Source organism: Pseudorasbora parva, chromosome 3 (genome assembly GCF_024679245.1).
Source record: "Pseudorasbora parva isolate DD20220531a chromosome 3, ASM2467924v1, whole genome shotgun sequence".
NCBI classification, from domain to species: Eukaryota; Metazoa; Chordata; class Actinopteri; order Cypriniformes; family Gobionidae; genus Pseudorasbora; species Pseudorasbora parva.
Window position 1 is genome coordinate 27,656,832 of NC_090174.1, and position 25,542 is coordinate 27,682,373.

General features: G+C 41.3%; 1 protein-coding gene across 3 annotated transcripts in view; it reads right to left on the reverse strand.

The window, feature by feature from the left end:
- The window catches only part of adamts3 (ADAM metallopeptidase with thrombospondin type 1 motif, 3), a 190,500-nt gene that overhangs the window by 66,362 nt on the left and 98,596 nt on the right, over nt 1-25,542 (reverse strand). For all 3 annotated transcript variants that reach the window (XM_067438269.1, XM_067438268.1, XM_067438270.1), the window contains 3 exons: nt 17,065-17,170; nt 15,193-15,336; nt 11,010-11,142 (listed from right to left, as the gene is read on the reverse strand). In XM_067438269.1, coding sequence (XP_067294370.1) covers nt 11,010-11,142; nt 15,193-15,336; nt 17,065-17,170 — 383 coding nt within the window. The remainder of the gene's footprint in view (nt 1-11,009; nt 11,143-15,192; nt 15,337-17,064; nt 17,171-25,542) is intronic.

Genomic DNA, 25,542 nt, shown 5'->3' on the forward strand with positions numbered 1-25,542 from the left:
CATACAACACGATTTTACCATCCAGCTAGGTTCATCTTTGATTACCTCTTCAGGGCCGGTCAGAAATCTTGGAGTAATCTTTGATGACCAGCTGTCCTTCAAAGACCACATTTCAAAGACAACTCGGTCATGCAGGTTTGCGTTGCACAACATCAGGAAAATCAGACCGTTCCTTACGGTGCAACACAGCTTCTTGTCCAAGCCCTGGTAATTTCTAGACTTGACTATTGCAATGCGCTTCTGGCTGGACTTCCATCATGTGCAATCAAACCGTTGCAAATGATCCAGAAGGCAGCGGCACGTCTTGTCTTCAATGAGCCCAAAATGGCTCATGTCACACCTCTTTTCATCTCTCTGCATTGGCTACCACTCACTGCCCGGAATTCAAAGCACTGACTCTTGCTCATGGATCTTCCACAAGCTCGGCACCAGCATATTTCGACTCACTCCTACACCCCCACCAGAAGCCTTCGCTCAGCTAACGAGTGGAGGTTTGTGGTACCATCACAGAGAGGCATGAAATCCCTCTCCAGAACTTTTTTCATTCATTGTTCCTGGTTGGTGGAACGATCTTCCATCCTCCATATGCACAACAGAATCACTCGCTTCATTCAAAAGACAGGTAAAATCTCTTCCATGAGCACTTAATCATTAAAAAAAAAATCTCTAAACTCTTCCTTCAGTACTTTTTCTTTTTTCCTTCCCTTTTCTGGTTTTTGCTACTCTGAGTAGTATACAAATCTTGGTATTTAGGGCACTTTTTGTGTTTCTTTGCCTCTTCTTGACAGATCGCTTCCTGTACTCCTGAGTTGTAAGTCGCGTTGGATAAAAGCGTCTGCTAAATGCATAAATGTAAATGTAAATTTCCAGTTGGAAAGAACGAATAAGTATACATACTCACTTAATGGAAATGAACAGCAAAATAACCCAATAGTCATTGTGCACCATTTTTTTTAATTGTGTGTGTGGTTCAGTTTGAGTATTTTGTTAATCTTAATGGGATATGTTCCAATAGTTTCTTTCTTTGTGGAACACAAAAGAAGATATTCGGAAGAATGTTGCTAAGAAAACAATTGTGGTTTCTATTGATTTCTTTTGTATTGTATCACACAATAGAAGTCAATGGGAACCGAAACTATTCTATTCCAGCATTCTTCAAAATATCTCAGAAGAAAGCTTTATTTAAGCTTGGACTATCCCTTTAATTCCCCTTAGCTGTGGTTTCTTACACTTTTGTATGTGGGTTTAATCCACATGAGATGACAACATTACAATGCGTTTTCATGACTACTGGTCGCAATAAACCAAGTAACATTTATTTTCAACAGGTGAATTTATCACTAAATATAACAGTATTGATTATTTTAAAAAATACAGTATACACAGCTAAAGTGAAGATCATTTTAGAAATGACAACTCTTGACTGATACACAGCTGGACTTTTCATAAAACATGTGGCATGTGGAATGTGGCATTCACATCACAATGTGAAAGATTGAAAAAACAAATCACATTTACAAGATTTTTTTTTGGCAGCCTGGAACACAGGACTTGGAGAGGAAACCAATGGATGACAGCTGAAATAAGGTTCATTTCTAAGCTCTGTGCTTTAACAAAACAGTTCTGCTTATTTGCAATGCTGTGGGGAGAAGGTAGGTTCAGACATATGGTTAATAAAGGGACGGATGTGCCCAAGGGAGAAATGTCACTATGTTGTAGGCATAGATGGGAAGGACTGTTTCTGTAAAATGAACTTCCATTTAAAGCCTCTAACAAGTCCCTTGGCAGGCAGCTAGACTAAAGGATATCGGTTGTCTGCTCTGACACTGTGCTTTATTTTACCAATATGCGAAGCCAATTCCGGTAACTATATACATGTATTATTTTGACCTGTTATTAAAGTTGGCATGAAATGGAAATTCACCCGGTCTATTTTCTAAATGCAAATTTTTGGCCTTACTGGGAGCAATTCATCTGTGTGTGTGTGTAAATAGAAACATCATTACTCTCCAATCAATCATTTAGTCCAGTGAAACCGAACCCCTTTCATACAATCGACCAAAAGTTCGCATTCAAATCTCCACCCAATCATGATCTGATGGATAAAAGTACCATTCTATATTTTTTTTTCTTTTTTCATAATTTACAGTGTAGCTTTCGGTAATTATAGTCTAACTATAAAGTATGTTTGTGTAGGTAAGGGAACAATATGTAATATTGGGGAGATCTCACGCCATGAGATCTTGCGAGATTCAAATTTGACAAGTTCCCTATATCGAGGGAACTTCGCAATGCGTCGGAACGACGTTTTGGGGATACTCCCTTAGCATGAACGCGTCTGAAGTATGAATGAAACTAGTCCAATCCTTATTGGTCCTACGTCATGACGTAGATGTTACGGCATACCCGGAAGCTATAAAGGGGAGCCCGGCGCATAGTAGCGTCAGTTATCGCTCTTCAGCATAACGCTCTGTGTGTGTTTGAACATTGTCTGTCTATTTATTGTTGTCTGTCCCATATATATATATAAATATATTTTCAGTAAAAGAGACCAAGAACCAAGAAATGTCTAGTTCTGAGTTTAAGAGGTGCGTGCATCCGTGTCCCCGCTACATCTCGGGAACGGACACGCACTCTCTTTGTGTTCAGTGCCTGGGCGTTCAGCATGCTCAGGCGGCTCTCGAGGCTCAGGGTGCTGAGGTCTCGGTTGGCGGTCTTTGATGAGGCCGGCCAACCACGCGAGCCCCGTGGTTCTGGGCCTGCGTCCGCCGAGGTGGCGTGGCGTCCCAGATCATGGGGCTCGCAGCTGGACGTATCAGCGGAGATTGAGACTGCCGAGGCACTTTCTCAATCTTCCTCTGATAGTTCTGAGGTTCTCCCACCTCGTATGGAAGCCCGCGAAGCGGCTTCTTCCCCCGGGGTGGAGAATCAGATGTTGATTCTCTCCGGATCCGAGGATCCGGAAGATATCAACATCGAGGCGGGTGGGGCCGCATATATGTCACCACCGCACCCACCCGCCCAAGAGGAGCTTATTGAGGTACTGACTCGTGCCGTGGCCAAGTTAAATATCGATTGGCCACAAGAGAGGCAGGAAGTCCAGCCATCCAGCAGGCTGGACGACCGGTTTCTCTCGCGCCGGGCTCAGTCGCCTCGCCGGGGCTTGCCATTTTTTCCGGACCTGCACAACGAGTTGTGTAGGTCCTGGAATAGACCATACTCTGCGCGCATATCCAACCCCCCAGTATTAGATTATGCTAATGTCATGGGTGCGCGCGATGCCGCGGGTAGAAGATGCTCTCGCGAGCTATCTGTCACCCGAATCGGCATCGTCCCTAAAAGCCCCGGTACTGCCCACCAAGCCCATCGGCGTTGGTGGGCAGGGCATATATGGCGGCGGGTCGGGCTGGTAGCGCTCTGCACACACTCTCGATCTTGCAGGCGTACCAGGCCGACCTTTTAAAAGAGCTGGACGAGGGAGAAGGTCCCTCCCCGGAGGATGTATTAGAGCTTAGGAAGGCTGCTGATCTGTCTCTCCGCGTCACCAAGGAGACGGCCCGTGCCATCGGCCGCTCCATGGCCTCTATGGTGACGGTGGAGAGACACCTCTGGCTAAATCTGTCGGGGATGAAGGAGAAAGATAAGACTTTTCTCCTAGACTCCCCGATCTCGCCTTCTGGCCTGTTTGGCGACGCCGTTAATTCGGTCGTCGACAGGTTTCAGGAGGCGAGAAAACAGTCAGCGGCCTTCCGACAGTTTCTCCCTCGTCGGCCAAAACCAGCAAAGGCTGCCACTAGTGGGCAGCCGCAGCCGTCAGCCAGCTCCTCGCACCGTCAGGTGCAAAAAGAGAGCGTCGCCTCTAGAGCCCCTCCTCCGGGAGCCTGGCAACAGAGGCGGCGCTCTCACCAGCAGGCTTCCGTGCAGAAGGGCGATCTAAGGAACGTCCTTCTCACTAAGAAGGCTGCTGGGAAGAAGTCCTAGCTGCGGTAGGGCTTCGGAGAGCGGTCCCCTTTGCGCGGGAGCAACCGAGGTTGTCTCTCGCGCGACACTCTCGAGGGGAAAACGATGTGGTAATCCCGCCGTCACAGACGCTTCGGGCCACAACGTTTTTCCTAGGACACGTTTCGGTCCAGACGCCTCGAGTGCGACCTGCTACTGGGCGGGACGAGTGTCCAAATACCGAAAATCGTATTTCGTCCCCTGCCGGGCATCCGCTTCAGGGGACGAAAAACGAGACTCAAATAACACCCGAGACCAGCCTCGAGAGGCTGATTCCCTTAGTAGATTATCTCGGCGCATGGAAATGCCTTCCGAATATATCCACATGGGTCCTGCGTACTGTAGAAATAGGGTACAGACTGCAGTTCGATCACCCCCCGCCAAAGTTCAATGGGGTGACATGGACTGCAGTGGTGCCAGAGCGGGTTCGGGTAATTGAACAAGAAGTAAAATCCTTGCTGGCAAAGGGGGCCATAGAGTGGGTCCCGCCGTCGGAGAGGGAGGCCGGGTTCTACAGCCGGTACTTTATAGTTCCAAAAAAGGATGGAGGGCTTCGGCCGATTTTAGATCTGAGGTATCTGAACCGGTCTCTGAGGAGATTCAGGTTCAAGATGTTAACCATTCCCACAATCGTGAGTCAGATCCAGCCCAAGGACTGGTTCGTCACGATAGATTTAAAAGACGCCTATTTTCATGTCTCCATCCTTCCATGCCACAGGAAGTTTCTGAGGTTCGCTTTCGGGGGCGAAGCGTACCAATATCGAGTGCTTCCCTTTGGTCTAGCTCTTTCCCCTCGCACGTTTACCAAATGCATGGATGCAGCTCTGGCTCCATTGAGACTTCAGGGCATCCGGGTACTAAATTACATCGACGACTGGCTTATACTGGCCCAGTTGTCCGAGATGGCAGTTCAACATCGAGATGTAGTTCTAGCACATATCCAACGCTTGGGGTTGAGGCTCAACACGAAAAAGAGCGTGTTGGCGCCAGCCCAGAAAACGACCTTTCTGGGGGTATTATGGGATTCGGTTTTGATGCGGGCGCAACTCTCCCCCGCACGAATCAAGACCATTCTGGCGGTAGTCTCAAGAATAAAGCTAGGCCAGAGTATCACTGTGAAACACTTTCAGATAGTGTTAGGGCATCTAGCGGCAGCGTCCAACATTATTCCGTTCGGCCTGCTACACATGAGAGCTCTACAGTGGTGGCTGAAAACCAAGGGGTTTTCCCCCAGAGGGAACCCGTTCCGTATGATCAGAGTCACGCGCAAATGCCTTCGGGCTCTAGGTATATGGAAGAAAGCTTGGTTTCTGTCCCAAGGGCCAGTCCTGGGAGCATCATGTTGCCGGAAAACCGTTTCAACAGATGCTTCCCTTACTGGTTGGGGCGTGGTCATGGAAGGCCGCTTTGCGAGGGGTCCATGGGAGGACCATCATTCGACCTGGCACATAAACTGCCTGGAAATTATGGCGGTTTACAGGGCTCTCAGGAGTTTCCTCCCAGAGCTTCGCGGGTACCACGTTCTAGTCCGTACAGACAATACAGCAGTCGTGGCATATCTGAACCACCAGGGGGGGTTGAGGTCGCGCCCGCTATGCAAACTGGCGCATCTCATCCTTCGCTGGTCACAAGACAAACTGTTATACTGGGGGCAGATATACTATCGAGGCAAGGGCTGAGGCCCGGGGAATGGCGGCTCCACCCAGAGGTGCTGGAGGCGATTGTCAGGAGGTTCGGCCCAGTGGAAGTGGATCTGTTTGCGTCTCGAGAGACGTCCCATTTTCCACTGTGGTTCTCCCTCACGCGCCCAGCCCCGCTGGGGTTGGACGCCATGGTACAGACGTATGCATTTCCCCCCGTCGCTCTGCTCCCAGGGGTCCTGGAGAGGGTTCGGCAACAGGGAGTCAGTCTCCTTCTGGTAGCTCCTTGTTGGCCAACTCGAGTATGGTTCTCGGACATAATAGCGCTGCTGGCGGATCACCCGTGGCAGGCAGGGGGCACAATATTTCACCCCCGCCCCGAAATCTGGAACCTCTGGGTCTGGCCCCTGAGGGGGCCAGGTACCGAGAGGAGGGCTTGCCGGCAGACGTTATAGAGACCTTGCTTAGCTCTAGGGCCCCGTCTACTAGGAGATTGTACAGCCTCAAGTGGAATGTCTTCGTCACTTGGTGTAGAGAACGTGAGGTGGACCCAGTTAACTGCCCAGAGGCTTCAGTACTGGAGTTCCTCCAAGATCGTTTCTCTGCAGGGCTTACCCCGTCCACACTTAAGGTGTATGTGGCAGCTATTGGAGCTTTCCACGCTCCGTTAGGTGATGGGCCTTTGGGTAGGCATCAATTGGTTGTACGCTTCCTTCGTGGGGCGCGTAGGTTAAGACCTGTAGTGCGTACCAGAGAGTCCCTATGCAGGACATATGTGAAGCGGCTGGCTGGGCTACTCAGCACACATTCATAAGGTTTTACAGCCTACACCTCCCTGCGACCCCCGGTGGCAGGGTACTCCAGTCCTGATTGTGCCTGGTCTCCAGCTCACAATAGGGCAGGCGTATCCTTGGTGTGGCCTAGTGGGTACTCGTTCCCCAAATCGTCGTTCCGACGCAGTGCGAAGTTCCCTCGATATAGGGAACGGCTCGGGTAATGTATATAACCCTTGTTCCCTGAGAGGGAACGAGCACTGCGTCTCGTCGCCACACCACGTATCGCCTGAGAGCATTATGCTTCATCGCGATAATTGACGCTACTATGCGCCGGGCTCCCCTTTATAGCTTCCGGGTATGCCGTCACATCTACGTCATGACGTAGGACCAATAAGGATTGGACTAGTTTCATTCATACTTCAGACGCGTTCATGCTAAGGGAGTATCCCCAAATCGTCGTTCCGACGCAGTGCTCGTTCCCTCTCAGGGAACAAGGGTTATATACATAACCCGAGCCGATTTCTTGTTGAGTGATCACCCATTGTTAAAGTGGATAAAATACACCGGAAACTTTCAGGGCACTGTCTCCTCGATCTACAAACAAATACATGAATGTTTGTGCAATCCATTGAAGATACTAGCTGTATGGGAGAGAGAACTCTCCTGGTGGGGTAAGAGTCCTGGAATGGAGTCTGGTTTAATCTCTGCCTCACCTCCAAAAACCCCTCACACATTCTTATTCATTTCAAAACTGTACACAAAATGTATTGTACCCCATATAAGCGACACTTAATGAAACTCTCATGCAATCCTAATTGTAGTCTGTGTAATAACAATTCTAAAGGTACTTTGTTGCATGTAAATGGTAAATGGACTGCATTTATATAGCGCTTTTATCCAAAGCGCTTTACATTTTTGCCTCACATTCACCCATTCATACACCGACGGCGATGTCAGCCATGTAAGGCGCCATCCAGCTCGTCGGGAGCAGCTGGGGTTAGGTGTCTTGCTCATGGACACTTCGACACTTGGTCAGGTGGAACCGGGGATTGAACCACCAACCTTCTGGTTTGTAGACAACCTACATGAACCACTGAGCCACTGCCGCCAACATGTGTTTTGGGATTGTCTGGTCATATTTAATTTCTGGAAACATGTAGATTAGGCATTAAAAAATTGCAAAGTTGCAGTTTGAACTTGATCCCTGTCTTATGTTGTTAAATGATGATTCTTCTTATAAGTTTGCATTAGTTCAGAGAAGACTTTTAATGTCTGAGTTCACTGCTGCTGCTGCTGCTGCTGCAAAAAAAAATTACAGCAAGGGTTTAGACCGGACATGGACCTTAAGTGTCTGGCTGCTTTCTTTTCATAATATTGTTATAATGCAGCACTGCAAGGATTAATGGGACTAGAATACATAGGGTTAACTTTTGGAGTAAAACAGCACAAGCCTTAAAATTATTGTTTTAAACTGAAGATGTACAATGTGATAATTTGCTGCCTTTGGTTTATTTGTATGTTTGTTTTACATTACCCTATAATGTTTTTACTGTATGTATGTCCTTTTATCTATCAAATAAAAAATAAAATAAAAATCACCAAAAAATATTTTGTGTAAAGTGAAAAGCTGTTACGTATTATCGCCATGACAGAGTGTGAAGGTGAAATTAACATAGAATATGCCACCGCTGCGTTTATATTAGATCCTCCAAATCATTTGGATAATGGTCGCTTCAATAGAGCTCTGGAGGTCACGTGACCCATTCTGTTTACGACGCCATTTTGGCAGGCAAGAACAGCTGGTGCCAGCATGAGTTTCAAGGCAACAGAGTTTACTGCACACTTTAATTCAAAAGACATTAACTTGTACATAGAAAAACTTAAAAGATCATACACAAGATGTCTAGGGCTGTGACGGTGGCAGTTTTTCTTTACCATGACGGTGGTCTAGGGCTGTGCCAGTGTCCGGTGAACATGACCACCGCACCACCGTGCTGGTAGAGCGCCACCACGGTGGCTGAGTAGCACCAATGGTCGGCCAAACAATCGTTTTTTTGTATGTGAGTACTGTTTTATGTGAATATTATGACACGAGTGAAGCACAACACTTTATTTACTAAATAAACAATAGGTCCGCAATTGTTACCTCGCAGCCATGGAAACAACATTCATGCTGAACGAGATACTTCATTTAACAGTTACGTCTCTCAAGATTTGAGAAGCGTTGTACTTCACTCGTGTCATAATATCCACAATAAAGCATTAACATACAAAAAATAAAATAAATGTTTGGCCGACCATCGCCGGCGCGTTCACCGGCACAGCCCTAGACCACCGTGGTGGTGGTAAACTGCACAACAAAGTTACAACTAGCCTAGTTTTGACGTAAATGGGGACTAATAAGTTACAACGTTGATATTTTTGCGTTGCACTTAAACTTAGTTGAAGCTTAAATTTATGTTTAAACTAAATATTCACGGAAGCCTGCGATCAGGAGTAACATCAACAGATAGAATAGCAGGCATACTGAACTGCATCACGCTCTTGTTTTACATGATAGAAATGTGAATAGATTAACGTTATGTTAGATTAACACGAACCAAAACAGTCATAATCAATCAATGTAATTACTTTTTTTTCTTCAGTATTTATTTATTGATCCTTAATTTAGTTTCAAATAGCCTTTCTTGATGTTATACAAAAGCACTTGTGTATGTTATTAAGTTATGTTAAGTATTGGGATATTTTTTATCATTATTTACGTGAGGCAAAAGTAGCGTTAGTTAAGAATGAAGAATAAACTGAAATTCACGGCATTCAACAACTTACTATGATAAAATTATTTCCCATTTGCTTTCTCCCACTTGTTCTGGCATCCTAGTGCACATAAGCTATTCCATCATGTTGAAATAGTATGGTTTAAACAGTCTGGTTTTAAATGATGTTATAGATACCAATGCAACAGCTCCTCTGACTGCCTGCCAAAATGGCGGCGCTTAGGCTGCGTGACGTCAACCTCCGGAGCTCTATTGTAAACTATTGTAAACGTTTGCTCTGCTTAACCAGCACGTGCTGCAATTGCACACACGCACGGCTAACAAGCACTCACAGCAGGAATCACAGTTCACTGATCACGTGACAAGAGTAAGGTGAGATGAATGACAGGACCATGGAAGAGGATTCAGTTGCAACAGAGCCTGATAGAGTGACGGATAAATGTCTAACACTGTGTCGACCCGGTGTTATCTTGCAGAATGTGCGCTCAGCACAGCCGCTCCTTATACAGAGTACATGCGATTGCAAATTAAAAGCAAAAGTAAACGTGAGCTCCCTGATTTGTGAAAATTAGGCGACAATAGTCTCCCAATATTATAGGTTGGGCTGTGTAGTTGTAATCCCCTTTTAGCTCTGGGCTTTTTGCTCTTTCTTGTATATTGACAGAGTGCTTTGATTAAAACAGTTATTTATTTTTGTAGCCCATGTAACGCTCGACCTGTTACGGGATTAACTGATTGCAATATATTGATTGAACTGGATCAAATATGGACAAACCCAGTTGTTGGGTTAAAATGAATTGAAAAATGTAACCCAATGGCTGGGTTTGTCCATATATGACTCAAATTTGGGTTAAAACAACCCAGCATTTTTTTAGAGTGTACACAGGAATAATGATCCAATGTTCAGATTGAAGTTCAATCTGAACAAAAGTCATAAAGGTTTAGGCAATAGGAAGGTGAAAAAACTTTAATAGGATTGTATGCCTGTGCCAAATCCATTTCCTCATAAGTTTGTGACTGATATGCTTATTGAACATTCAATATAACTACAGAGTGATGGAATAAAAGATGCTGAAAATTACCTATTTTGGTACCATAAACTCCTCAGAGAGCTAATTAAAATGTCACACTGCAGATGTGAGAAGCAACAAATAGTCCCTGACAAATATTTAGCTTACAATCCCATTACAATCTAATTGTTTCTATTGACACTGACAATGGGCCACAGAGAGCCATGATTAGTGTCATAGAACATTTCATGAAGGTGTGAGTTTTTGTCGGGCTATGATGTACAGCTCGGCAGATTGTTTAGGTATGACAGAGGGCTGGGAGGAAGGATCACAGCATGGTGTTCTTGTTTACTAGTGTTACAGCCTTTGATGACAGAATGCCAAACATCTTGCCATCTGCTGGTTCTCAGCGCCAGGCCATAAACCAGGTGTGAGGCTCCTTTCCCTGACACTGTACCTGTGATTGGGACTTTGCAGCACCCTTTCATTTCACACTTGAAAGTGTTCAGAGCTGAGGGTTTTGTTGGGTTAAGAGAGCATAAAAATAGTAATCCAAAGGCCTGAAACTAATACTTAAATAGTATGCATGTCTTTCTTAAAATGTTCGTATTCGCATATCAAACCTGGCATTGAAATACATTTAAAAAAATGATTTGAAGCACTTCCAGCTAAAAGACCTTGGACAGAGACCTCAATGAGCATTCATTAAAATACAAAAATTTAGAAGATTGACTTTTTGGTGCTTGGTTTAATGACTGACATTTATCAGATCAGTCAAGGGAGAATGTAGCCTCTAGCAACACTCACAGAAGTACAGATTTTATATCCAACTCCAAAATCGAAGCGACACTGCTCATCCATGGAGTAATTGATGCCGGGAAGTTCAGGGAGCTGCGGCCAGTCATGTTTGAAGGGGTCGTCAAGCAGGCAGTCATATGAACTGTGAAAAACAAACAAAGTTACAACAGCTGTTTGAGTAAACCCAATAGGGGTGTTTAATGAATGGACCAATACATTTTAGAAGCCAGTTTTAAAGTGTGGTTGCAAACGGTAAGTCTAAATTGGACAATATGGTGTAATGAAAATGAGACTAATACATGTGATTGATTCACATGATTCATATCAATAAAGCGGAACTCATTTTGAACCCTTAAAGAAAGAACTGAATCAATCACATTTCTTAATATCCGTGCAATAGATAATTTACAGTAAATGTTCAAAATCATGAAATTCTGAGTGATGCCAGGATATGCAGAAAAACCACAAAAAAAGATTTTGAACTTCAAAGGGCTTTTCTGAAGTTTCCATCTACTGCTGGCTAATTTAAAATTGGGTCAATGATGAGCTGCTCAAGGATTTTCAGTAAAAGTGAAGCCTTTTATTATCCAAAAAAAAAAAAAAAAAAAAATCGGGACCTGCTCTAAATTATCAGAATTTCTTCATGAGCATTTTAAGTTAAAGGTGCTATGAGAGTTAAGAGTAAAACACAATGATTACTCAAATCTAATGCATTGGTAGATGCATGTCCCATATGCCCAAATGAAAACAAGTTGATTTGCTTGGTGTGAATAGAAAAATAATTAATTTGATGCTGCAGAGAATAGTGACCACTTCAAACTCAATAGAAAATTAAAGGAAGTGTATAGCCCCGTTTCCACCAAAACGGGAACTTTACCAGGAACTTTTTTTACATTAACTTTTTTCCCCCCAGACCTGCAACTGTCTGCGTTTCCACCACGATCTAAAGTTCCGTGAAGATTAGGCAAATTAGTCCGGTGATGTAGGACTGCGCGCGACTGCTCCTCCAAGTTAGTGACGGACAGTAATCATTTTTGTGTGAGCACACTTTTTTTTGTCATTCTGATTGAAAGATTTAGTGGACTGTTTACATGAGATGTTATCTAAGTTAAACAGATCTGATTTAAACATGTGATGACTTTCAATAGCAATCATTTTGTGTATGCAGTTTGTTTGCCGCGTCAAAAATGTCAACGCTGTTTTCTCCAGCAGCTGGAATGTGTTAACTGTAGCCATAGCAACTCTTAACGGCCAACAGGACTAATACAGTATTATATAAGCTATTTATTTGTTGTAAAGTTTAATAATAATCTCAGAAGAAAAAAAAATCTTCTGTCAGGCGCAGTTAAAGTTAAAACTGCCTGGGGCAATATACGCGGTGTCATTATTCCAACATTATCTTCATAACTTACGAAATAAAAAGTTTACCCCTCAGAAAAATGAACTTTCCTCTCTTGTCAACATGACCGCGGCGCGCGCTGTCACGTCATGTAAGGACACACACTTAAAAGTAATCGGATCAGGTCGTTTACATGGAGAAAAATAGACTGTAAAAAAAAAAGTATAACGAGTATGGAAGAGATTCAAGCTGTGCTGCTTTTGCTGGTTATGTATAGGTTTACTAAAGAGGAAATTAACAACGATAGAAAGGAGCACTAGCATATTCAGAAATCTTGTAAAGCTAGATTTAAAATGACAATGTATATTATTATCAGCAACTACGGACATTGAACGTGAGACGGCTGAGACGAACGCGCGCCATCAGACAGAGAGCAAGACTGATATTTACTGAACGTAGACCGACCCTCGCAAAAGACTTTTAAAAATGCCGGTTGAAATAAAATGCTAAACCAATCAGCATGTTCAGCGCCCAAGTCCCGCCCTCGAAAGTTCCTGAACTTTGAAAAAGTACTACCTCGCGAGCAGGGCCGTTTGGAGGGGGAAATATTTACTCTGAACTTCATTTAGACCCTGGTTCCTGCGGTCAAAACACACCGAGTACCACCCCAAAGTTCCTGGTTCCTGGGTAAAGTTCCTGCGGTGGAAACGCAGGTTATGTAAGAGTATGGCCAAAACTGGTACTGCAATCACTATCCCCTCTCCCCCTCCCCCTGACTCGAGGTTGCCAGATTGGCTGCAGGATCCAGCAGGACAATTTGTAGCTGCAGCTGTGGTAACTAGAGCAGAGCTGGCAACTCGGATGTCCAAACACTACTGACTTCATGATAGGTCGATAGGTGGAGGGTGGAGCTTCAGGCCAAAACACAACATGTCAACATCAACATCAGTTGAGGGCTGCAACAACAACTTTTAAATGACAATATCCTGGCCAGACTACTGATGTCAGTGATATACGTATTTGAAATTAACATGATTTCTTAATGTCTAGTGACATATCAGGGCTATTTTATGATTCATTGAAATACAATTCTTACATACAGTTCTTTTAAAGCTGCAAGCAGCATTTAGCGGAGTTCAAGCATTTAAGGTCTTTAAACAGTTGAGGTCTTTTGTATTTAAGGCCTTTAAGCATTAAATTAATCAAAACTGAGATCTCAGATGAAATAAAGATCTGAGCATTCATTGAGGAGTTTCGGGGACACTTGGTCAAGGCCACATATTAAAATGACCCAATTATAGCCATCCAAATGCAATGCAAGTCATTTTGGATAATTATTGACCTGTCAGAATGAGCAGATCTAACAAATCATTTGAACATTATATGATAATAAATACAAAAGACCATTTACAACCGATACAGGAAATTTACCATAGTAACGCATGATTTTCAAAGCTTTTATAGTTATAGTGGTTAAATTGTACTGGTTAAATTCCCAGTATTCAAGAACTGTATGTGAAAAGAAACATTGACCCTTTGAAAGTGTTTAAATCAAACTAAATGAAAGAGTACTTAAAGAAGAGGAACCAACATATTTCTTCTGTTCTATAGGCTAAGCATTGCATATGTCAACCTTCATCCCAGTCAACCATAGCTTGCGCGTGCAGTGTGACATTTGAATGGTCACAAAGCGTGTTCTTGACCGGCTTTGACTGTTCTAAAAAAAGGTGAACGCTAACGTATCGTAAATATACATGCCCATATATATATAATAATATTATATGCCCATAGAAACAGTCACTAATGAGGTATCTACATATACACATCTGTGTCCTCACGTACTAAACTGCATTTTTTTAATCGTTTGCGTGCTGGAGGTATGATTATTATTACATCGAGTGCAGAGTGACGTTAACATTTAAGATAGCAGTAAGTTGCCAAGATTCATGGGTAATTTATATCACATCAGCCCTTGCTCATGATCGGATTAACCCTGAACATTGAGCAGTTATATAAATTCAAAAATCCTTAAGTGGCACTATATATCTTCTGAAATGATTGAGTGAATCAATGAGGGCTCAAATGAAAATATTACCTCAAATTGAGAGCTTTATCACAGAAATACAGCTCTGAACTTTTAGACCGGGTCATAATGTGACAGTTCTCAGATGAGAGCAGTTTGCTTTATGGATCACATCATCTCATTACTTACTGATTGTTTTATTGACAATTCATATTCACACAACTGTCATGATCTTTTCTTAAAGGAATAATTTACAAAACAAAAATGTCATATGTTTTTATCCATATAATAATAAAGAATGACTTCAAAGTGCACCGGGTGCAGAGCAAGCTCAAACTCATTTGTAAAGTGATTCTTGTAAAACAAAACCATTGCAGAAGATATAAGTTAATATGCTGCAGGAGCAATGGCACAAACACCATCATTATCATGGCTGAGGCAGCAATTACAGGTTGTTTTAGAGTTAATCCCAGTAGGTCATGTTGTAAGTAAACTGGCAGATATCACATCGATCTACTGACCAGATAAATGAAAGCCCTTTGATCTCACACTTTTTCACTCTTGCAGCAAATGACCTGTTGGTGACTCTAATCCAGGTAAACAAACAGTCAGATGAACTTGAGGTGAAACCAAACAAAGCACAGCTCCAATTAGAGCACAGGCCAATATTTACATTTAAGTATAACCCACAAGAAATATTTATCATAGACATACCTGTGAAGGAGACACATTTCCATTTAAAATGCACATAAGTTATGAAACACTTATGTTATTATGAAACTTATGTTCTTCTAGATAAAACATACATATAGAGAGAAGTGTGAACTCACTGAATGTATCTCTTCAGCTCTTGGCCACTGCACATTGACCAGTGGTAGCGGTGGAAGGCTGCTTGCACCAGAGGGGCCATGACACTTCCCATGGCCGTTTCGTCACCACAGCGGTTGCCCTGGCCGTCATGCTCCATTCCCAGTCTAAATATAAGGCATGATTATGGTAAGAAGGGACATTTGAGTGCAGCAATGGCCAGAAAGCAACATTTTCTAGCCCAATAAGCAAAGTTAAATATAAATGGCACCTCTGGCACTTCACAACATAATTAATGGGTATGAAATTACAAAAGGACACTGTAATCTAACCAGACACAAAGCAATGAAAGCTATATTATTGATGAATCTTTTGCCTAACAACCTGTGTTGGTATTTTTGCAGTATTGCAGGAGATAGCCCTGCCCACATTGAAATCTGATTGGACCAAAATCATACTCCTCATGTATATTAAATATCAAACATGGATGAGCCTGTAAGAGATTGATTAAATGCTGAAAAACAAACACATACTACTTCCTCACTAAATCTACACTAGGATGGGTCAAGATTGTTTCCTGTTTTTAAAAATAAATCTTTTAAACATTTCGTATTAGTATCTACATTGGAAACAGTTATGCTGCTTAATATTTTTTGTGGAAACATTTTTTTTTCTTAAAAACTAGAAAAATAGAAATAGAAATATTTTGTAACAATGTATATATATATATATATATATATATATATATATATATATATATATATATATATATATATATATATATATATATATATATATATATATATATATATATATATAAAGAATCAATTCATACATTTTTGAATGGGGTGATTTTAATTAATTCAGCATTTTTTTGTCTTCTGGTCTATATGTACATTTTTTGTATGTAAGTATCTTATTAAGGACATCACTAACTAAAAAATTATACATTTTTTTTAAACTCTTATTTTGATAAAATTATTCACATTTTCACAGATTCTGCAAGCGGTTCACATACTGTTTCTTTCAACTGTATATATGGTATGTATTGTTGCATTACAAACAGATGGATAAGTTTGCACAGGGATTGGTATGGAAAGAGAAAGGACAGGGGCTTAAGAAGGAATCAATTCTATGTGGCTGCCAGCCAGAAAATTATAATCTCAGAGGCCCTGACATCTAGCTTTGAATTAAATAAAATGTTATTTCAGTCTGTGCTAATGCTAAACTGAATGAAAGACTATCATGGTGGCAAGATGCAGAGTAATGATGGTCTATCATTCTTTGTCATGTGCTCAATAATGAAAACTCGATAAAGGCATTTGAAAAAGATAAACAGATAGAGACAGAGAAGTTTGAGAGGGTGAAGTCCTGGACAATAGTTTTAACATGGAGAAAAAGATAAGAAGTTTGAATTAATGACTAATCTGTGTGTAAGTGGTGGGTTTTTATGAAACCCCTTTAATTGTTAGATGCCTACAAACCTCAAAAAATGAAATTAAAGCTCACCCACAAAAGGGAACAGGCAAGACGAATTAGGCTTACAAATTAACATGAGGTATGTTTTGAAAAACGTGAGAGACTAAGTTTACATCAAGGAGGATAGTATAAGTATTTTCTATCAAATATACAGTTTTTTTTTTTTTACTATTACATAATATCTTTAAAAGTAAAATATAAGCCTCAGTCAACTTTTTTTGTCCATTGTGTTACTCTTAATAGAGCCCTTAGAGCAGACAGTAGAGTACATTAGCTATGCCTATTTACCAGAAAACACCGTTTTTGTAGTTAAATAAGAAACCAAAAACATTTACTGGAGTGACATAAAACACTTTACAAAAGCTAACATCAATCTGAAATGGCTGAAAAGCACCTGGTCATGTTTAAAAACCTACACATGTCCTGTCTCATGGGCTACAACAAAGGCAGAAGAGAAGCCGTCTTCATGATTGAGGGTGCAGCTGCGGACAGGGTGGCACATCCCAGTGACAGGGGCATATCCTGAGAGTGAGCGAGTGACAGAGACAGACAGAGAGGATGAAACAGTTACTAGGGTTTGTTTATTCTGTCAAAACTTGCCCTGTGATTCTACATTCTGACAGTTTGCTGCATGGCGTAATTGTATTACTTTGAGGAGAGTGAGGCTGACAACTCTGCAAAGAGCTGTTCATGAGAATTAGATAGGATTTTATTTTATTGTTAATATTATTCTTTTTTTCTCATTTAGTTATGACACATATAATGGCTGTTTTACTAACCATTCAAATCCATATTTGAGGATTATTGGAGGAGGATGGAACCAATTTGGATTCTTTTCAGCACAGGTGACAGTATGTGCCAAAACAATGTCAACCTACCATCTGTCAATACACCACATTTTATTGTGTTGGACAAAGACAGCCACTTTATTGTAAGTGTAAAACTGTATAATGTGCAATTGTTATAGCATACTGACAATATGGCATGCAGTCAATAATAATTCATTACAAAAAAGTGTCAAACAAAACTAAATAAAAGTAAATAAAATTCAGATAAAAAGAGTGATATGAAATTAAAATTCCTCCGTTTGTAATGGACCCACTTTATATTAGGTGGCCTTGACTACTATGTACCAACATTTTAATTCATAATTTGATACAACACACCTATTGTGTACATGCATGTTTTTACATTGTACTTACATTTTTATTGTATCAGTAATTAATTTCTGTAGTTACATTTATAATTAAACTGTTGACCCTTCCCTTACACCTAACCCTACCATTAAACTTACCCGTGTTCTTCCTGGTTTCAGTTTTGTCACATGTTCCTTTGTTCTAGTTTTCCCACCACAGTCACGCTGGCTTCACACTGCACGCGTAAGCAGGGCGTAAGCAGCGCTTATTTTTTTCGGCGCTCATGTTAACAGATGAGTGCATTCACACCGACAGCAGAGGCAGCGCAGCGGCGCGTAGCAGGAGCAGAGCAGAAGCGTCAGTGCCGCGATCGTTTCGGCGCCGGCTCTATTTTTGACGCGCTGCTCACGATGAATTAAAGCCACAGTACATTATTCTGATCAAAATTAACCTGGTTAACATGAAAAATAACACATTTAACCATTAAGTAATTTAGTGAAGTGTTCTGTGTGTTTCTCAGTCACCATATGACATCCGGTGCTGTGGGAAAAAAAAGTTCTACACAAAAAACGAAGTCACTGCCATAAGTTTTTGCCTGAACTACAAAACTAACTTTAAATAATGTATGCCAGTTTAGCTTAAATTAAATATGAATTAAATTATGTATATATTATAACTATATGCTGGCATAAAAACAGAAACAATAAACAAAAGCACGTGGTGTCAGGCAGTGTTCTTCAGAGTGCACCTGTCCTGGAAAGACAGCAATGGACGACACTCATCTCATCGTGGAGGTTGAGAAGCACACAGTTCTCTATGATCCACACAATTTGCTTTATAAAGACTTGCAAGTGAAGGAAAAAGCATGGGAGGAAGTTGAGCCTGAGCGGCTCTTGGTGCTGACGGTAAGTCATTTTAAAGTGTTTTTTACAATCTTTCGTTGTCTCACGAACGAACAACTAAATATGGATAGGTAAATAGAATATACACACATTAATATAGCACACATACAGTATAGACATGTAGATAGACTATGATGTGCGTTATTTTGTCATTTTTTTAAAAAACGTTGTTAGATAATTTGCTCATTTAGCCTACAATATATCATTAAGAAGTTTCCTCTTAGTTATTACAGTCATTTATGAATTATCTTTAAGAGGTTTATGATGGGTAATGCATGTAAATTTGATACCTATCCAATATTTCAAGACAATTTCCTGAAGTTTCTCTTTTTAGCAGGGCTTTTCATGGACATATAATGCGATGGCATTTCTTCTATCAAAAACTCGCACTAAACGAAATAAAAAAAGAAACAAGTGAAACGATTTTTTAAAAATAAAATTAGCTTCATGATAAATCTTTGCTTTATTTCCATTTCAAATACATTAAAGAGAAATGCAAATGTATCCATTATAGAGTAGCCTACTCTGTACACAACTGCGCGTGACAACTGCGCGTGACAAACGCTGCCTATGTGAAAGCAAAAAGTGCGCGCGCTGCTACTGCTTTACACACACGCTGCTTCGGCACTGCTTCGGCGCTGCTTACGCCCTGCTTGCGCGTGCAGTGTGAAGCCGGCGTCAGTCCCAGCGTGTTGTCAGTTGTGTCTTGTCATCTGTGTCACCTGTTCCCCTCGTTAGTCTGTCATCAGTGTTGGTATTTAAGTTCCTAGTCTTCACTCTGTCTTTGTCCGGTCTTAATGTTATCACCTTTGATGTTACACCATGTTCTCTGAGTTTCTGGTAAAGTGTTAGATGTTTTTGGAAATCCAGCATTTAAATAAAGATCATTTGTGATTGGAAGTCTTGTACTCTCCTTCGTCTGGACATCTACACACCACGTAACAGAAGACCGGACCCAACCAACAAGACTTCCCTCACGATGGATATTTTCCTGGAGCCCGTATCTCCCGCGTCCTCAGCCACAGACTCAGCAGCGGAAGACCGCCTGTGGAGCCTCAGGCAGAGCGGACGGCCGCTGGAGAGGTATGTGGAGGAATTCACCAAGCTATTCTATCTGGTGAACTGACCGGATGCCCCGCTTAACGCAGTGTTTTTGATGGGTCTGGATGAGGACACAATTCGATTTCGGAAAGCCCCCTGTTCCTATTACCTCGTCGAAACAATCAATTTGATCCTGTTCTTGAATGGTTCTGAATTCGAAATCGAGGAGAGTGTGTGTCTTCCTCATCCAGACCCCTCAACGACAACCGCGGCCTGGCCAGTTCGCCACCCGCCGGGTTCCTTCAACTGCCCCTCCAGTGGACCGTCCGGTGAGGTCCTGCCGGCTCATAGGCCAAGGGGGCTGAGGAGGGCCAGCAGGAAGCCCTCGCCTCCCGCCAAGATGGCCGCCCCCACACCAGAGCCAGAGGAGGGCTGGCTGATTGACTTTTGGGTTGAGCCTCTCACAGCCCTTCCAGAGCCCGCTCTAGGCTGTCAAGAGCCTCCGCCTCCAGGCTTCCCAGAGCCTCCGCCTCCAGGCTTCCCAGAGCCTCCGCCTCCAGGCTTCCCAAAGCCTTCTCCCGGCTTCCCAGAGCCATTTCCAGGCTTCCCAGAGACCTCTCCCGGCTTCCCAGAGCTGCCTCCAGGCTTCCCAGAGCCATCTCCAGGCTTCCGAGGGCTTTCTCCCAGCAAGTTTTGGAAGTCTTATACTCTCCTTCGTCTGGACATCTACACACCACGTAACAGTTGTCTACATTAACACATGAGGCTGCGTGCTTCACAGAAAGCACACGCTGCACAGAGCTCGCTGACACATCTGATGCACATTTAAAACACAGAAAGGGAAACGGTATGAATACAGAACACATCAGTGCATGTTGCCAAATCATTATAATGCTTTAGCAGGGAAAGAACAGCAGTATGTATGTACTTTGTCGTCTAGGATGACAAGACAGTAACATTAGCAGTAACGCTACCTCAAGCAGTTAAAACGATGCATCAACTAGTGGTGAGAAACTGTATCGCCAGGCATCCGACAGAAATATAAACAAATCAGAAACGCATTCGATTTCAATACATAATTTGTTTTTTTGATTAGAAAACCGTCAAGTGTTCTAAAAAAGAACTGTTTGGATTGATATGAAATGATAACACTTAATATTATACAATAATATTCAATTTTTAACATTCACCCCTTGCCTGTCAACCCCAGATTTGGCAAATGGAGCATTTAGACATGGAGCATTTAGACATATTAAGACATCTGCTCATAAATTAGTCTGAATATACACATAACCAATGTATATTTAGAAAGCCAACACTTGAGAGTTTACAGCTGAATACTCAGAATTACTCAGACAGTTATTAATATAGTGATATATATAGGCTAAAACATAAAAATTAAAAATGTAAATATTTTAAATATTTTTCTTCATGTATAAAAATATTATGTGAATGTAGTATAACGACTTATTACTACAACTAAAGTAAAGGCAAACATGAGGTCATGCTTTATTTAAAATCTGAGGCTGTTATGTCCAAAACTGAATTTTATTAAACATTTTCTAAGACCATGTTTGGATTTTTTGAGATGCTTTTATCAAATACATTTGTTGGCCTGAAGACAATCCTCAAATAAAGATTCAAAAGGTTATGAATCAGTAAATCGATGATTCACGTGTGTGTCACATGATTTCAGCAGTTAGGCAGTATGGCACACGATCCGAATCATGAATTGATAAGCTGATGCATGACCGTTTGAATCTTTATTTGAGGTTTGAACAAAAACAAGGAAGACAAGACAATGCTGAATAAAGTAGTAGTTTTTGTTATTTTTGGACCAAAATGTATTTTCGATGCTTCGAGAGATTCTATTTAAGTGATGTCACATATGGACTACTTTGATGATGTTTTTATTTCCTTTCTGGACATGGACAGTATAGTGTGTATACACTTGGAAAACTGTCAGACTAAATATAAAATATCTTAAACTGTGTTCCGAAGATGAACGTAGGTATCACGGGTGTGGAACGACATTAGGGTAAGTCATTAATGACATCAATTTCCTTTTTGGGTGAACTAACCCTTTAAGGTACAATTATATTGCTCAAATATTAATACATGCTGTAAAATGTACAGTGCCTTGCGAAAATATCCGGCCCCCTTGAACTTTGCGACCTTTTGCCACATTTCAGGCTTCAAACATAATGGGCCCTATCTTGCACCCAGCGCAATTGACTTTGTACACCGACGCATGTGTCATTCCTATTTTGCACCCGCGCAAAGCGCGCTTTTCCCTCCACAGAAGCACGTCGCTAAACTAGTGAATGAACTTGCGCTCCCAGGGCGGTTCAGCGCAAAAAAGGAGGCGTGTTCCGGCGCAAACAATCCCTGGTGCTATTTTGCTGTTCGATTAAACAGTTGCGCCACTGACCAGAAAAAACCTGGTCTAAAGTCAGTGGCGCGTTGCGCGTTGTTCATTATGCTATTTTAATGCTTGACCAAAATGTATAGCGTGCACAACGCTCATAAACTTTGCTCATGAAATCTACACAGTAAGATTTGAAATCTGCAACAGTTATTTTTGCAAATCATAAATTGTTACACTAAAAAAAAAAATATTAACACATTGTGGTGTGCCACGAAGATGTGAAAAAATAGGCATAAATCTAGCTTACAAATTATTCAGGCTTATTGTAGTAATTAAGGATCAGACCTGTTTGCCCAATAGTAGCAAGACACACACATATATATATATATATATATATATATATATATATATATATATATATATATATATATATATATATATATATATATATATATATATATATATATATATATATATATATATATATATATATATATATATATAAGGACATCTGACAAATTGGTTTGTCCGTCAAGAACCAGGAAAAAAAATCGACTGAAAAAATAAAAAACTGTTTAACCGAAGCCTGTTCAACCGACGCTATTTTGGGTGGGTTTCTCTCATCCCCATACAACACAACTTCTCTGTCTTTCACTCCCTTACGAAAGGAAAATATTTTTACCAATATATTAGTTGAAATATATTTTAAAATATTGTAAATATATGGAATAATATATTGATGGTATTATAAAATATATTATATATTCATGTAATATATTGCAAAATATACAAATGATTGCCGCTTTCAGTATATTGCAATATATTGAAAGATATAAATATTAATTCCCATATATGTTAATATATTTCCTAATGTATTGCATGAAATTTTCCAATATACTGCAATATATTTTTGTTTCGTAAGGGCTGCTCTTACAAGAACATCAGTCACGTCGGCTGTGAACCGCTCCTGACGTGCGCCTGGTAAATACGCCATAATAATAGCAATCCATAATGGAACTTGCGCACCTGCTTTTAAAGGGAATGTTGGATGCCGCTCTGATTGGTTTATTCACGTTACGCCCAAACCACACCTATGAAGCTACTTCAGACCAACCCATTTTAGATTTGCGCCGGGCGCAAGAGCCATTTATCTCGCCGGGAAAATAGCAACAGCGCCGAGACCCGCCCACAAAGTTACTTGCGCTCCGCGCTTTGACACTTGCGTTTCAGATCGTTAAAATAGGGCCCAATGATATGAAACTGTAATTTTTTGTGAAGAATCAACAAGTGGGACACAATCATGAAGTGGAACGAAATTTATTGGATATTTCAAACTTTTTTAACAAATCAAAAACTGAAAAATTGGGCGTGCAAAATTATTCGGCAACTTTACTTTCAGTGCAGCAAACTCTCTCCAGAAGTTCAGTGAGGATCTCTGAATGATCCAATGTTGACCTAAATGACTAATGATGATAAACAGAATCCACCTGTGTGTAATCAAGTCTCCGTATAAATGCACCTGCGCTGTGATAGTCTCAGAGGTCCATTTAAAGCGCAGAAAGCATCATGAAGAACAAGGAACACACCAGGCAGGTCCGAGATACTGTTGTGGAGAAGTTTAAAGCCGGATTGGGATACAAAAAGATTTCCCAAGCTTTAAACATCCCAAGGAGCACTGTGCAAGCGATAATATTGAAATGGAAGGAGTATCAGACCACTGCAAATCTACCAAGACCTGGCCGTCCCTCTAAACTTTCAGCTCATACAAGGAGAAGACTGATCAGAGATGCAGCCAAGAGGCCCATGATCACTCTGGATGAACTGCAGAGATCTACAGCTGAGGTGGGAGACTCTGTCCATAGGACAACAATCAGTCGTATACTGCACAAATCTGGCCTTTCTGGAAGAGTGTCAAGAAGAAAAAAGTGTTGTTTAAAGTTTGCCACAAGCCACCTGGGAGACACACCAAACATGTGGAAGAAGGTGCTCTGGTCAGATGAAACCAAAATTAACCTTTTTGGCAACAATGCAAAACGTTATGTCATCACCAACACAGCTCATCACCCTGAACACACCATCCCCACTGTCAAACATGGTGGTGGCAGCATCATGGTTTGGGCCTGCTTTTCTTCAGCAGGGACAGGGAAGATGGTTAAAATTGATGGGAAGATGGATGGAGCCAAATACAGGACTATTCTGGAAGAAAACCTGATAGAGTCTGCAAAAGACCTGAGACTGGGACGGAGATTTGTCTTCCAACAAGACAATGATCCAAAACATAAAGCAAAATCTACAATGGAATGGTTCAAAAATAAACATATCCAGGTGTTAGAATGGCCAAGTCAAAGTCCAGACCTGAATCCAATCGAGAATCTGTGGAAAGAACTGAAATGTGCTGTTCACAAACGCTCTCCATCCAACCTCACTGAGCTCGAGCTGTTCTGCAAGGAGGAATGGGCAAAAATGTCAGTCTCTCGATGTGCAAAACTGATAGAGACATACCCCAAGCGACTTACAGCTGTAATCGCAGCAAAAAGTGGCGTACAAAGTATTAACTTAAGGGGGCCGAATAATTTTGCACGCCCAATTTTTCAGTTTTTGATTTGTTAAAAAAGTTTGAAATATCCAATAAATTTCGTTCCACTTCATGATTATGTCCCACTTGTTGTTGATTCTTCACAAAAAATTACATTTTACATACACAAGCCTGAAATGTGGCAAAAGGTCGCAAAGTTCAAGGGGGCCGGATATTTTTGCAAGGCACTGTATACTGAATAATGCATTTAGTTAATCTAAGCTAGCTAAATAAGCTAATACATCGTTAACAAATGGGACTTGCAGTCTGTTACCTTTGACATTCACATACATGTTTCTAAGTTATACCTAAAGAAACATATATTTGTAATAAATTCATGTGTGGTGTTTTTTTTTTTTTTTTGTTTTTTTGTAGAATTTTTCCTGTTCGAATTTATCATTTTAATATGGACTTAACAGAAGTATTTCACATCTTTACATTCCCAAACAGCAGCCATCTGATGGCAAGATAACAGCATTTATTGCGTTTCATCTGCATGCTCTGGGTCGTTCATGATGTAGGAAAAAGGAGTCTGGCACTGAAAAAGTGGATTACAATTCAAAATCAATCACTTGTAGTGAGCAATAGTATACTGAGATCGATTTCAGACAGGCTATGTTTGTTCAATCAGAAGCTCTATGCATCACTAAAAATGAAACTATACTTTGATGCAAGTCAACAAAACAGTGACAGATGCTTCACTGAAGATCTCAGCTCTATAGCTACATTCATATCTGGTGTCAATAAGCCAATAAAGCACATCGGATCTGATTAGCTCAATATTGCCACTGCCAGACAACGAATGTGCCGCAGGTAGGCAGAGAGGCCAAAGAGCTCTTCTCGGATGATTAACGAGGGCCGTGAATACATAC